Source organism: Lagopus muta, chromosome 8 (assembly GCF_023343835.1).
Source record: "Lagopus muta isolate bLagMut1 chromosome 8, bLagMut1 primary, whole genome shotgun sequence".
NCBI lineage: Eukaryota > Metazoa > Chordata > Aves > Galliformes > Phasianidae > Lagopus > Lagopus muta.
The window spans coordinates 35,130,022-35,144,592 of NC_064440.1; the positions used below are offsets into that span (position 1 = coordinate 35,130,022).

The 14,571-nt window shown below is 44.5% G+C and overlaps 5 protein-coding genes across 8 annotated transcripts in view; all 5 read right to left on the minus strand.

Moving 5' to 3' along the window:
- Positions 1–10,349, minus strand: part of LOC125697255 (UDP-glucuronosyltransferase 1A1-like) — an 85,554-nt gene extending 75,205 nt beyond the window's left edge. For 2 of the 3 annotated variants that reach the window (XM_048954243.1, XM_048954238.1), the window contains exon 1: positions 10,178–10,349. In XM_048954243.1, coding sequence (XP_048810200.1) covers positions 10,178–10,256 — 79 coding nt within the window. In that variant the 5' untranslated portion in view covers positions 10,257–10,349. Of the gene's footprint in view, positions 1–9,486 lie in introns of all 3 variants that reach the window. The other variant, XM_048954234.1, reaches the window with a different exon arrangement.
- On the minus strand, positions 2–6,982 carry LOC125697270 (UDP-glucuronosyltransferase 1A1-like). Its single transcript, XM_048954273.1, has 2 exons — positions 6,024–6,982; positions 2–425 (listed from the first exon to the last, which is right to left on the minus strand). Exons 1-2 carry the CDS (start codon positions 6,882–6,884, stop codon positions 390–392), a joined length of 897 nt encoding a protein of 298 aa, XP_048810230.1. The 5' UTR covers positions 6,885–6,982; the 3' UTR covers positions 2–389.
- Positions 1,223–4,830, minus strand: LOC125697272 (UDP-glucuronosyltransferase 1A1-like). Of its 2 annotated transcripts, XR_007378747.1 has the most exons (3): positions 3,845–4,830; positions 2,233–2,299; positions 1,223–2,163 (listed from the first exon to the last, which is right to left on the minus strand). XR_007378747.1 is itself a non-coding variant. In XM_048954275.1 (2 exons), the coding sequence occupies exons 1-2, from the start codon at positions 4,703–4,705 to the stop codon at positions 2,285–2,287; spliced, it is 876 nt and encodes a 291-aa protein (XP_048810232.1). In that variant the 5' UTR covers positions 4,706–4,830; the 3' UTR covers positions 1,223–2,284. The 2 variants fall into 2 exon arrangements, 1 of the variants encoding a protein (XP_048810232.1); XM_048954275.1 differs by having other exon boundaries at positions 1,223–2,299.
- On the minus strand, positions 7,792–8,775 carry LOC125697269 (UDP-glucuronosyltransferase 1A1-like). The gene has a single exon (XM_048954272.1). It carries the CDS (start codon positions 8,710–8,712, stop codon positions 7,807–7,809), a length of 906 nt encoding a protein of 301 aa, XP_048810229.1. The 5' UTR covers positions 8,713–8,775; the 3' UTR covers positions 7,792–7,806.
- On the minus strand, positions 9,199–12,985 carry LOC125697264 (UDP-glucuronosyltransferase 1A1-like). The gene is made up of 2 exons (XM_048954265.1): positions 12,216–12,985; positions 9,199–9,486 (listed from the first exon to the last, which is right to left on the minus strand). The coding sequence occupies exons 1-2, from the start codon at positions 12,983–12,985 to the stop codon at positions 9,312–9,314; spliced, it is 945 nt and encodes a 314-aa protein (XP_048810222.1). The 3' UTR covers positions 9,199–9,311.
- Between the last annotated feature and the right edge of the window lie 1,586 nt (positions 12,986–14,571).

Genomic DNA, 14,571 nt, shown 5'->3' on the forward strand with positions numbered 1-14,571 from the left:
TCACATTTTCTACCAACCTTCCTTCACTCACTGCGAGGTACTCATGAGACCAGCAAAGGTACTCGACTCCATACAAAAGTAGTTCAATAACACATAATGAAAAGCAGTCTGTTACAAATCCAGTGTTGATGGATACATTTCCTTCACACAGATTTGCTTCCTAATGAAGGTTGGAGCTCTCACGGTGGAGCACCACTCCGGTGGCATGCAGAGAAGGGAAACTTGCCTACACTCACCACACGCACTTGCCTATCCTCAACCAACTGGGAGAATGATGCCTTAAAAGCAAAACAAAAGCAAGTTAGAAACAACTTGCTGACTCTCGTTTGAGCATACTTTGCAAGTGAAAGATGGAGCTGCCTACGCAGCAAAAGCAGAAGCAAAGAACTCTATAAGGCAAGAACTAAAACCAGAGCACAACCCACCTGAGAGAGCTGCTTGTGAGCACAGTTTACTCCTCCAATTGCAATCATGTTGGGCATCAATGGTCTTGGATATTCTAGCACAAAGTCATACCTCAGAAGCCATACGGAAGCCTTGCCTAAGAGATCACGTACAGTCACATCTCGCTGAAGGAACTCAGAAGCCAGTTTTTCATATGGTTTAAAAATGAAGTCACAAAGAAAGAGATTGGAGGTGTCAAAGATGACATTCTTCACACGCTGGAGGAAGTTCATGTGATCTGTGTGGTCTGAAAATGCCCTGGGAACATATGAAGGGGGACTGGGACACTGGGTGGCCTCAAATTCCAATCCACATGGTATTAACATCATGAAATACACAGAAGGGATGGAAAGATGCTCAGCCAGTATTGCTCCACAGGGCAGTACAGGGTCCGTTAAGAGAGCATCAAAGTTACTCTCCTCGAGATATCGGATAAGTTCTGCATTGTGCAGTAACTGTTCACAGGATATGATGGTTGACTCAGAGACTTTTCTAATATTTTCACGGACTTTAAAAAATCTTTTCAGAAATGATCCTTCTTCAACAATATCCGTTAAAAATGTGTCGAAACTGGTATCCATCCCATGTTGTGGGAAGTCAACATGGTAGGTTTTCAGGATAAAATTCTCCGATGGCTTTATGTTTAAAGTGCTGTCAGAGGCAACGACGACTATTTCATGTCCTTTCTGCTTTAGGACTTCAAACATTTCCAGAGCACTGAACCAGGGACTGCCATCCACAGACACCACCAGCAGCTTCCCACCTGCAGCCAAGCTGAGCACGGACAGTAGCAGAAGCAGCGACACTGAGACTTGTGGATGAGAAGGAAGCAGCAGGGCCATTCCTGCAGAAATGTGGCAGAGCTGCACTGCAAGAAAACTCCGGGCAGCTCTGAAGCAACAGCAACAGCCCTGTGCTCTTTGAGCTGTCTGCTCTATGCCGTAGATTGTGATCCTTCTATAATGTAATTGCTGTGTGGTAAATGTTTAATCATTGGTTTGATAAAAGGCTGGATAGCCAGCACTGGAGTTCAACCAAGTCCATGGGTGGGTGGTGCCACTGCTCCCACCAGCTACACCCCATCTGTTCCCTTTAGACGAAGAGTGGTGTGTGACCCTGGAAGGAAGCAGGAATAGGTCTGTGTGGGTGTGCTTCTAATAGCCTCCCTCAGGGTGAAACTTCTGCATCCACAGGAGATCTGTCATGCCCACATCAACACTGCACCTAGCAGCAGCTGCTCTCTCTTCTCTGGGCATGGCCTCTCCCTCTGGACATTCATCTCTAGAAGGCCTATGGACCAACACTGGATTTGAAGGAGATGTTCAAGAGTCTGTCTGGAATGGGGAGGCTGATGATGACTGAAGCACCATCCCAGGTTGGTTTGCAGGACACTTCATCATCCACACAATGAGGTACTTCCAGTGCAGCACAACAGAGAGAGAGGACTTAATATTCGTCCTTTCCCTTGATCTGATTGAAGGTGTCTGATTATTGTAGTCTCTCAGTAATATGAAATTATTCAATGGTTGTGTTGGAAGGGACTTTAAAGCCCACCCTGTTCCAACCCCTGGTCACACACAGGGTTTCCACTCTCCAGATCAGATTTTCCAGAGCCCTATTCAGAGTGGCCTTCAAGAACTGCAGGGATTGTGCATCCTCTGTTACGCTGGGCAGCATGTTCTAGAGCATGGCCCCGTTCTGTTATCACACGGTCATTGCCTAGGAAAGTGGTAGAAGCTAACAATGCAGCCATAGGAAAGTAAGGGGGAAAATAAAAAGGTAACTAACCTTTGATAACAGTTTTTCCCGAGTACAGGTTATGCCTCCGATCAAGACCATGTTAGGCATTACAGACCTGGAATACTCAAACATATTTCAAAATTTAAAATACTTCTGAAGATTGGGAAGGGTCTGCAAAGCGAGAAACATGGAGCAGCTGAGGTCCCTTGGTTTGTTCATTCCAGAAAAGAAGAGGCTGAGGGGAGGTCCCTTGTGGTGGGCCACAGCTTCTCATGGGGAGTGGAAGGGCAGAGCAGAGCTGTGCTCTCTGCTGACAGTGACAGTCAGGGGATGGTCAGGTTGTGCGAGGAGAAGGCTGTGCCCCAGAGGGTGGTGGGCACGGAGCATCTCCCAGGTCAATGGGCACGGCCCCAAGCTTCTGGAGCTCAGGGAGCATTGGTACACAAACCTCAGCCACGGGGATTGGGTTTGGGTGGTGCTGTGGGAGGCTGGGGGTTGGACTCAATGACCGCTGTAGCTCCTTTCTATCTGGGCATATTTCATGATTCTGTGATTCCCCGGCTTTTGGAACAGGTTTTTCCCTTCTGGAGGAATGCTGGGAAAGGAGTACTAGTGCAACTGGGACTCAAGGCTGAGAGAATAATAGCCACCTCATCCACACCTGAAAATAGCTTTCTGTATAAGGGCAATTCACCCAAAGTAGAAACACACTATGAGAAGCAGCGAAAGGAGGAAGAGGTCTGCAAAGCAAGAATTGCCACAAGTTCTTGCTGCTGTAAAAAGCCAAGGGCAGAATCTGGCATAGGATATTGGTTCTGCAACCAACAGACAGTAAGAGAAGGATCATAAGCATAGGTTCAACCTCTAAGTAAAGACAAATCTGAAAGACCAAACTAGGAGTTTCACAAATAACCATAACTGCTCACATACACACACAAAAAAACCACCTTGTACTATTCTCACCACCTTTTATACTATCTACCTCTATCAGAGAAATTAAATTCTTCAGATGGTGGCAGAAGGTATTTTGGGTGTGCTTCTGAGCAACAAGAATAGATTCAAACCCTCTGCATATTTACATAGATGTCAGCTGAGATATCTCTGTTCTAGACACAATTTTTATATTGTGATATGCAAGTGTCTTCACCAAAACAAGTACTTGCACCCCCTGGTAAGTGAAAAGAAGCTTGAACCTGTTTACACAGTTAGAGAAACCTATCTAACTAAATGATAAAAAGATTCTATAGTGAAAATAATAGTTTAGGAGAAGAAAAAGAAACAACCTAGAGCATCACCCATGTGAGATAGCTTTTCATGAGTGTAGGTTATTCTTTCAATTATGATCATGTTTGGTATCAGTTGTCTTGGATAATGAAACAGTAAAAGCCAAATAGATACCTTGTGTAAGAGATCTAATACAGTCACATATTTTAGAAGAGTTACCCAGAGCCATTTAAATTTGAAATACTATATCTTTTGAATGAGATATTCGGTTATCTTCACTGAGTCGAGTACTGGCAGCTCTTCATAAATAAAAAGCAGCCTGAAATCCTTTCGCCATCAACAGCTGAAAGAAACCTTCCAAAAAAAATGTGTCACAACATCTCAGTGTATGTAAAAGCCCACAAGAATGACAGTAAAAAGAAAACAGATGACCCACCTGAGTTAGCTTCTTCTGGGCACAATTTACTCCGCTAACCATAATCATGTTGGGCATCAGTGGTCTTGGATAGTGTAAAACAAAGTCTAATTTAATGAGCCAAATGGAAGCCTTGCTTAAGAGACCTGGCACAGTCACATCTCGCTGAAGAAACTCAGAAGCCAGCTTTGCATATGGCTGAAACACGACATCACATAGAAAAAAATTTGATATTTCAAAGACGACATTCTCCACACGCTGGAGGAAGTTCATGTGGTCTGTATTTTCTGTAAATATCCTGGGGACATAAGAAGGGGGATTTGGACACTGAGTGGCTTCAAATTCCAAGCCACACGGCATTTGCTGCAAGTAGAGCACAGATGGAACTGAAAGATGCTCAGCCAGTATCTGCCCACAAGGTAGCAGTGGATCTGTAAAGACAGCATCAAACTTACTCTCCTGAAGATATCTGATAAGTTCTTTGTTGTACAGTAACTGTTCACAAATAGACAGGAACATAGTAGAACTATTTTTCAACCCTTGATATGCTATAATAAATCTTTCCAAGAAGGATCCTTCAGCAAATACATCCTGACCAGTCCTCCGGAACATGTCATCCATCTCTTGCTGCGTGAAAGGGACTGGGTACATTTTCATAATAAAATTATTCGTTGGCTTTATATATAAACTGACTTCAGGTGCAACGACAACTATTTCATGGCCTTTCTGCCTGAGCTTGTCCAATACTTCCTGCATGCTGAGCCAATGACTCCCATCTAGCGGCACCACCAGCAGCTTCCCACCTGCAGCCAAGCTGAGCACGGACAGCAACAGAAGCAGTGACACTGAGACTTGTGGATGAGAAGGAAGCAGCAGGGCCATTCCTGCAGAAATGTGGCAGAGCTGCACTGCAAGAAAACTCCGGGCAGCTCTGAAGCAACAGCAACAGCCCTGTGCTCTTTGAGCTGTCTGTGCTATATCATAACTTTTGATCCTGCAACAAGGTATTTGCTGTGTAGTAAATGTGTAACCTGTGATCTCATAAAAGTCTCGATAACAAGTACTAAGTTCAGCATTCCACAGGGGACTGCTTAGTCTGATGAACACATCAATGAAACACCATTTATTTCACTTCGAGGAACAGTGAAATGTGATCTTGTAACGAGGAAGGGGTGGTTCTGTGTACAACTGTGCTCCACATTCGTCAAGCATCAGGGGGTACACTCCTTGCACAGACACAACTATACCCTCGCAGGCCTGTTCAGACTTCCTCTAGAATGATTTTTCAAGAGACCTGCTCATCAGGTAACGTCCATCCCTGGACGTGCCATTCACCAGGATCCACCATGCCACCATACCTCCTTCAGGCTCACAACATCGACCGCATCTCAGATATCACGGTCATTACCAAGGATCATTTGCCTGAGGTCTGCCAACAAACATCGATACTGCTTCTGAGCTTGCACATCCATGACCTGAGATATTCTGGTTCATTCTGCTTTGGAAATCCCCTTGTGTATGGCAGATAACATCACTGAGAGAGAAAGAATTGGTAAGGGAGCAAAGGTACCCGCGGACAGAAGCCTGATGTGCATTTCTCTATAAACAGCAGACACTACTCCCCACAGTTGCCAAGTTGATGATTATCTCTGACTGTGAGGCTGTGGCAGTCCCTCCATCTTTCCACTACCCTCCCATCACTCCTTATGAGTGATCTAAAGAAAGATCTTTATGAGAGCAAGAAAGGACCAAATTACTCAACGTATTTCAATAGCACATAACAAAAAAGTAATCTGGAACAAATCCAGTGTTCATGTCACAGTTAAATTGACCTTAGAGAGCTTTTCTTTCTAATGGCAGTTGAAGCTTTCAGTGCACACTACCACTCTATTAGTGGACACAGAGGGGAAGTCATCTCTTCACAGCCAAGTGGGAGAATGCCTTCTTGTACAGGGAGAAGAAACAAGTCAGAAGCCACTTCTTGCCTCTCAATTCACCATACTTTGTAAATGAAAAGATGGAACTGCCTACACAGAAGAAGCAGGAAGTGAGGAAGAAATGACAGAAATACCATTGTTTTCACTGAGAGTTGCACAGCTCACTGCCATTGGGAACTAAATATATATATGACTTGCAAAATTACATTTCTAGGAGCACGGAAGTCTATCAGAACCAGAATTAAAACCAGAGCACAACCCACCTGAGAGAGCTGCTTGTGAGCACAGTTTACTCCTCCAACTGCAATCATGTTGGGCATCAATGGTCTTGGATATTCTAGCACAAAGTCATACCTCAGAAGCCATACGGAAGCCTTACGATAGAGATCTAGCATGGTCACATCTCGCTGAAGGAACTCAGAAGCCAGTTTTTCAAATGGTTTAAAAATGAAGTCACAAAGAAAGAGATTGGAGTTGTCAAAGATGACATTCTTCACACGCTGGAGGAAGTTCATGTGATCTGTATGGTCTGAAAATAGCCTGGGGACATAAGAAGGGGGATTGGGGCACTGAGTGGCCTCAAAGTCTAATCCACAGGGTATTCCTCTCATGAAATACACAGAAGGGATGGAAAGATGCTCAGCTAGTATCGCTCCACAAGATAGGATAGGATCTGTAAAGAGAGCATCGAACTTACTCTCCTCCAGATATCGGATAAGTTCGTTGTTGTGCAGTAACTGTTTACAGGATAGGAAACCTAAATCAAAGCCTTTTTTCATATTTTCACGTAATCTAAAAAATCTTTCCAGAAATGATCCTTCTTCAAATGAATTCGTTACAAATCTGTGGAAATTGTCATCCATCTCTTCCTGTGGGAAGGTAACTGGGTAGGTTTTCACAGTAACATTCCCTGATGGCTTTACATTTATATTGGCTTCAGGTGCAACAACGACTATTTCATGTCCTTTCTGCTTCAGAATTTCTAACATTTCCAGCACGCTGAACCAGGGACTGCCATCCACAAACACCACCAGCAGCTTCCCACCTGCAGCCAAGCTGAGCACGGACAGCAGCAGAAGCAGCGACATTGAGACTTGTGGATGAGAAGGAAGCAGCAGGGCCATTCCTGCAGAAATGTGGCAGAGCTGCACTGCAAGAAAACTCCGGGCAGCTCTGAAGCAACAGCAACAGCCCTGTGCTCTTTGAGCTGTCTGTGCTATATCATAACTTTTGATCCTGCAACAAGGTATTTGCTGTGTAGTAAATGTGTAACCTGTGATCTCATAAAAGTCTCGATAACAAGTACTAAGTTCAGGCCGTTCACAGGGGACTGGTTAGTCTGATGAAAACATCAATGAAACACCATTTGTTTCCATTCGTGGAACAGTGACATGTGATCTTGTAACGAGGAAGGGGTGGTTCTGTGTACAACTGTGCTCCACATTCGTCAAGCATCAGGGGGTACACTCCTTGCACAGACACAACTATTCCCTCGCAGGCCTGTTCAGACTTTTTATAGGATGATTTTCCATGAGACCTGCTCATCAGGTAACGTCCATCCCTGTCTTCCCTTCAGAACACTACTGCACCCATCTCCTTCTTTCCTCTCTGATGTTTATTGGGAGATCTGTTCTTGCACCTTCAGGGCCAACTATTTCACATTTCTTCTGACTGCACTCATCTACAAGCACACAGAGACACTGACACCTACCTAGCAGAAGCACCAGCTGCTCTCATGAACAGCGCTCTCATACAAACATCTTAAGCTGTTCTCATCACCTTTTACAATTCCTACCTCTAGCAGAGAAGCTGAATTTCTCAGATGGTAGCAGAAGGTATTATGGGCTTGGTTCAGAGCAACAAGCGTAGATTCAGATGTATAGATCTATATAGATATCAGCTGAGATATATCTGTTCTAAACACAATTTCTACACTGTAATATGTTAGTGTCTTCATCTAAACAAATACTGGCATCTCTTGGTATGTGAAAAGCAGTTTGAACCTGTTTATACTGTTAAATCTTTCTAACTAAATGATACAAACTTCTACAGTGAAAACACTAGTGAAGAAAGAAACAAGGAATCACCTACCTGAGATAACTTCTTATGAGTGCAGGTTATTCCTCCAATTATGATCATGTTTGGCATTAGTGGTTTTGGATAATAGATAGAAAAGTCAGATCGTACAAGCCAAATAGATGCCTTGCGTAAGAGATCTAATACAGTCACATCCCGCTGAAGGAACTCGGAGGCCAGTTTTGTGTACGGTTGAAAGAGAAGATGACAAAGAATAGAATGTGGGATGTCAAAAAGAATATTCTTTACACGCTGGAGAAAGTTCATGTGGTCTGAATTGCCACTGAAAATCCTGGGGACGTAAGAAGGGGGGTTGGGACATTGAGTGGCATCAATATCTAATCCACATGGTATTTGCTGTAAAAGAAACACAGAAGGGATTGAAAGATGTTCAGCCAGAATCTGCCCACAGGGTAAAAATGGGTCTGTAAAGAGAGCATCAAACTCAGACTCCTCAAGATATCTGATGAGCTCTTTGTTGTACAGTAAATGCTCACAAGAAGACAGGTATACGGCAGACATTCTTTGAAGACGTTGACGAATTGTAGCAAGCCTTTCCAGAAAGGGTCCTTCTGCAAACGCCTCCTTAGAAAATTCCCGGAAACTGCCATCCATCTCCTCCTGTGTGAAAGGGACTGGGTACATTTTCATAATAAAATTATTCGTTGGCTTTATGTGTACACTGACTTCAGGTGCAACGACAACTATTTCATGTCCTTTCTGCTTGACTCCATCTAACACTTCCCGCATGCTGAGCCAATGACTCCCATCTACAGGCACCACCAGCAGCTTCCCACCTGCAGCCAAGCTGAGCACGGACAGCAGCAGAAGCAGCGACACTGAGACTTGTGGATGAGAAGGAAGCAGCAGGGCCATTCCTGCAGAAATGTGGCAGAGCTGCACTGCAAGAAAACTCCGGGCAGCTCTGAAAGAAAAGCATCAGCTCTGCACTTTTAAGTAACCTGAGCAACTCAATAACCTGTGAACCTTGGATGTACCCGAAGAGTGGTAAATGTATAATCCTGGATTAAGTAAGAGGTCAGGCAACAAGCACTAGAAATCAGAAAAGAACATAGGTGGGTGCAAAAGAGGTGGATACAATAGATAAGCTGCAGAATATTCTACAGGATGAACAGTAGAGTGTAAAACAGAAGAAGGGAGGGAGCATGTTGTATGGAACTGTGCTCCTGATAGAATGTGCTTCTTTCTAATGCCAGTTGAAGCTTTCAGTGCAGAGTACCACTCCATTGGCAGACACAGAGGGGAAGTCATCTCTTCTCAGCCAAGTGGGAGAATGCCTTCTTGTACAGGAAAAGAAAACATGCCAGAAGCCACTTACTGCCTCTCAATTCACCATACTTGGTAAATGAAAAGGTGAACTTGTCTATACAGGAAAAAAAAGCGGAAAGTGAGGAAGAAATGACAGAAATACCATTGTTTTCACTAATGCTTGCACAGGTCACTTCCATTGGGAACTAAATATCTACGTTATAAAACATCACAGTTTTAGGAGCACGGAAGTCTATCAGAATAAGAATTAAAACCAGAGCACAACCCACCTGAGAGAGCTGCTTGTGAGCGCAGTTCACTCCTCCAACCACAATCATGTTGGGCATCAATGGTCTTGGATATTCTAGCACAAAGTCATACCTCAGAAGCCATACAGAAGCCTTACGAAAGAGATCTAGCATGGTCACATCTCGCTGAAGGAACTCAGAAGCCAGTTTTTCAAACGGTTTATAAAGAAAGTCACAAAGAAAGAGATTGGAGGTGTCAAAGATGACATTCTTCACACGCTGGAGGAAGTTCATGTGATCTGTATGGTCTGTAAATAGCCTGGGAACATAAGAAGGGGGATTGGGACACTGAGTGGCCTCAAAATCTAATCCACATGGTATTCCCCTCAGTAAATACACAGAAGGGAGGGAAAGGTGCTCGGCCACTATTGCTCCACAGGGCAGTGCAGGGTCTGTAAAGACAGCATCAAAGTTACTCTGCTCGAGATATCTGATGAGCTCCTTGTTGTTCAATAACTCTTCACAGGTTATGAAGCCTAAATCAAAGAGTGTTCTCAATCTTTCTCGTACTGCATGAAATCTTTCCAGGAATGATCCTACTTCAAATGCCTCCTTTAAAAATGCTTGGAAATATCCATCCATCTCTTCCTGTGTGAAAGGGACTGCATAGGTTTTCATAATAAAATTCCGTGATGGTTTTATTTGTAAATTGATTTCAGGTGAAACGACGACTATTTCATGTCCTTTCTGCTTCAGGACTTCTAACACTTCCCGCATGCTGAGCCAATGACTTCCATCTACAGGCACCACCAGCAGCTTCCCACCTGCAGCCAAGCTGAGCACGGACAGCAGCAGAAGCAGCGACACTGAGACTTGTGGATGAGAAGGAAGCAGCAGGGCCATTCCTGCAGAAATGTGGCAGAGCTGCACTGCAAGAAAACTCCGGGCAGCTCTGAAGCAACAGCAACAGCCCTGTGCTCTTTAAGCTATCTGCTCAATGCCGTAGATTTTGATCCTTCCGTAATATAATTGCTGTGGCAAATGTTTAAGCACTGGTTTGATAAAAGGCTGGATAGCCAGCACTAGAGTTCAACCAAGTCCATGGATGGGTGGCGCCACTGCTCCCACCAGCTACGCCCCATCTGTTCCTTTTAGAGGAATAGTGATGTGTGACCCTGGAAGGAGGCAGGAGTGGCTGTGTGTTGCTCTGTGCTTCTAATAGCCTCCCTCAGGGTGAAACTTTTGCATCCACAGGAGATCTGTCATGCCCACATCACCACTGCACCTAGCAGCAGCTGCTTTCTTTCCTTTGACCGTGGCTCTCCTTCTGAACATTCATTCTAGAAGGCCTATGGGCCAGCACCTGATGTGAAAGAGCTGTTCAAGATGCTGTTTAAAATGGCAGCAGTTTGACTGCAGGACACATCACCCACACAGTGAGGTACTGTCAGTGCCTCAGAACAGCTGGCCAGCCTCTGAGTAAAGAACTCAAGTAATAGAGCACCTTGTCCTACTTTTGTTGGAACCTGGTAGTCCCTTTCGATAATGGGTACAAAGTCCCACTACAGACCTTCACTAGAAGAGCAAAGAATTTTTCCTCTACTGAGAGCAGCCCTGGAAGAAATTCTAGGTGAAAAACACGGTGGCAGCTCTCGTGCAATTCACCGGGATCCACCATGCCACCATTTCTCCTTCAGGCTCACAACATGGATGGCATCTGAGATATCACAAGGTCATCTCCAAGGAAAGATTGTCTGAGGTTGCCTGTAAACACAGACTCTTCTCCATAGCTTGAGCATCCTTCATCTGTGACATTCCTGTTCATTCTGGCTTTGGAAATACCTTTGTATACAGCAGGCAATTTCACGAACAAAGAAAGAAGTCGTAAGACAGCAAGGGTGCCTCTGGACAGAAGCCTGATGTGCATTTCTCTATAACCAACAGACACTACTCCCAACAGGTATCAAGTTGAAAGATTTTATCTGACTGTGAGGCAGCAGCAGTCCCTCAGACTTTCCAGTACCCTTCCATAGCTCAGTACGAGATCCTTATGAGAGCAGGCAAATCCCATGTCACTCAGCACCATAGATAATGTATTTCAAGAACATATAGCAAAAAAGTCATGTGTAACAAATCCAGTGTTCATTTCACAGTTAAACTGAATTTGACAGAAACATCGAATAATATAATCACCAATGTTGGAAAAGACCTTCAAGATTATCCAGCCAACCGCCCGCCTCTCACCAACAGTTCTCACTAAACTATGCCCCTCTATACAACATGTAAATGCTTCTGGAACATTTCCAGTGTCAGTGACTCCATTGCCTCACTGAGCAGCCCATTCCAGCACCTGACCACTCTTTCACTGAGGATTAACCTAAGATAGCTTTTTGCTCTAATGCCAGATGAAGCTTTCAATGCAGGGCACAACTCCATTGGAATACACACAAGGGACACATCCCTATACTTTTCATACACTCTTACCTCTCCTCAGCCAAGTGGGAGAATGCCTTCTTGTACAGGAAAAGAAAACATGCCAGAAGCCACTTACTGCCTCTCAATTCACCATACTTTGTAAATGAAAAGGTGAAGTGGTCTATACAGGAAAAAAAAGCGGAAAGTGAGGAAGAAATGACAGAAATACCATTGTTTTCACTAATGCCTGCACAGGTCACTTCCATTGGGAACTAAATATCTACATTATAAAAAATCACAGTTTTAGGAGCACGGAAGTCTATCAGAATGAGAATTAAAACCAGAGCACAACCCACCTGAGAGAGCTGCTTGTGAGCACAGTTCACTCCTCCAACCACAATCATGTTGGGCATCAATGGTCTTGGATAATCTAGCACAAAGTCATACCTCAGAAGCCATACAGAAGCCTTACGATAGAGATCTAGCATGGTCACATCTCGCTGAAGGAACTCAGAAGCCAGTTTTTCATATGGTTTATAAAGAAAGTCACAAAGAAAGAGATTGGAGGTGTCAAAGATGACATTCTTCACACGCTGGAGGAAGTTCATGTGATCTGTATGGTCTGAAAATAGCCTGGGGACATAAGAAGGGGGATTGGGACACTGAGTGGCCTCAAAATCTAATCCACATGGTATTCCCCTTAGCAAATACACAGAAGGGAGGGAAAGGTGCTCGGCCACTATCGCTCCACAGGGCAGTACAGGGTCTGTAAAGAGAGCATCAAAGTTACTCTGCTCGAGATATCTGATGAGCTCCTTGTTGTTCAGTAACTGTTCACAGGCTATGACGCCTAAATCAAAGAGTGTTCTCAATCTTTCTCGTACTGCATGAAATCTTTCCAGGAATGATCCTTCTTCAAAAGCCTGCTTTAAAAATGCTTGTAAAACTCCATTTGTCTCTTCCTCTGAGACGGGGACTTGGTACAGCTTCATTGTAAAATTGTCTGATGGCTTTACATGGAGATTGAATTCAGGTGAAACGATGACTATTTCATGTCCTTTCTGCCTGAGTTCAACTAACACTTCCCGCATGCTGAGCCAATGGCTCCCACCTACAGGCACCACCAGCAGCTTCCCACCTGCAGCCAAGCTGAGCACGGACAGCAGCAGAAGCAGCGACACTGAGACTTGTGGATGAGAAGGAAGCAGCAGGGCCATTCCTGCAGAAATGTGGAAGCGGTGTTCTAATGAACACAGGCACCTCTGGGCTTTTAAGCTAACTGAGCTGTGTTTTATGTGATGACCTTTAGGCTTATTTGCTTTGTGGTGAACATATAATCACTGATATGGACAAACTGAAGGTTTTAAAGTTCAGCCAAACTCTCTAGCAGTCATCTGATTCATAGCTAAACTGGATAATGCCCATCCGTTTGCACTGAATGAATAGTGGGACTGCAGGGAATAACATTTTTTTCAGCAAGTACTGCACTAATAATGCTGTGTAACAAATCATTCACTGAAAAAAAACTATGTACAAGAAAATAAGGAAACCATGCTGTGGAAGTATAAGACTTTCTCTGCAGAGAGGGACCTGGGTGTCCTGGTGGATGACAGGTTGGCCATGAGCCAGCAGTGTGCCCTTGGGGCCAAAAAGGCCAATGGCTTCCTGGGGTGCATTGAAAAGAGCGTGGCCAGCAGGTCGAGGGAGGTGATCCTCCCCCTCTACTCTGCCCTGGTAAGGCCTCATCTGGAGCACTGCGTCCAGTTCTGGGCTTCCCAGTACAAAAAAGACAGGGATCTCTTGGAAAGAGTCCAGCAGAGGGCCACCAAGATGGTGAAGGGCCTGGAGCATCTCCCCTATGAAGAAAGGCTGAGTGAACTGGGTCTGTTCAGCCTTGAGAAAAGGAGACTGAGAGGGGACCTGATCCAGGTCTATAAATATCTAAGGTGTGGGGGGCAGAATGGCGAGGCCGGACTCTTTTCAGTGGTGAGTGGAGACAGAAAAGGGGAAACCGACATAAGCTGCAGCATAGGAAGTTCTGCACAAATGTGCCTAAGAACTTCTTTAGGTGAAGTGACGGAGCACTGGAACAGGCTGCCCAGGGAGGTGGTGGAGTTTCCTTCTCTGGAGATGTTCAAGACCTGCCTGGATGCCGACCTGTGCGACCTGCTGTAGGGAACCTGCTTTGGCAGGGGGGTTGGACTCGATGATCTCTGGAGGTCCCTTCCAACCCCTACAATTCTGTCATTCTGTAAACTGAAAGAGCAACCAGAATGTTAACTGCCAATTGACAAGAATTGCATGAAAATAAAGCCACTCAGATCCCTTGGTACCCAGTTAGTTAAAGCCCGGGCAGAAGTAATCAATAGCACTTTCAAAACAAGAACTGTTTTTGAATGGCAAGCCATGGTGTTCTTATTTCAGAGGAAAAACTAAAACTAAAATACCATGCCTGAGCAGTTAGCAAGCATTTTTGTTAGACATGTGCTAACCTTCAGTATTACATTTTTCTTTTACGTATAACTGTGATGCCTAGCTACATCTAGAAGGTAACAAATAAAGGGCTGGAATGCTATTAAGGAATCAGTAATAAAAATATGCTGGACCCTGAACTTTTTAACCCTTGCAAGATAAGGGTGAAAGTGAGCTCTGGTTTTAGAGGAGAGTCGAAATTTAAAGTGGAACTGCGTGCAGGCAAACTGGTCCCGTTGCTTTCCCGGAGGGTCTGTCTGGGCTTGCCCCTGAAGCAGCCTTTAAACAGGACAGATGAACAGAACAGGGAAAAAAAAGTACTACCCCAATA

Bases quoted from the DNA above. Each gene is read 5' to 3' on its own strand.
- LOC125697272 (XM_048954275.1), bottom strand. From the start codon at position 4,705: ATGGCCCTGCTGCTTCCTTCTCATCCACAAGTCTCAGTGTCACTGCTT.
- LOC125697270 (XM_048954273.1), bottom strand. From the start codon at position 6,884: ATGGCCCTGCTGCTTCCTTCTCATCCACAAGTCTCAATGTCGCTGCTT. The intron at 426-6,023 runs GTGGGTTGTGCT...CAGCTCTCTCAG, and splicing joins CTCACAAGCAGCTCTCTCAG to GTGGGTTGTGCTCTGGTTTT.
- LOC125697269 (XM_048954272.1), bottom strand. From the start codon at position 8,712: ATGGCCCTGCTGCTTCCTTCTCATCCACAAGTCTCAGTGTCGCTGCTT.
- LOC125697264 (XM_048954265.1), bottom strand. From the start codon at position 12,985: ATGGCCCTGCTGCTTCCTTCTCATCCACAAGTCTCAGTGTCGCTGCTT. The intron at 9,487-12,215 runs GTATGACTTTGT...ATGGCTTCTGAG, and splicing joins GCTTCTGTATGGCTTCTGAG to GTATGACTTTGTGCTAGAAT.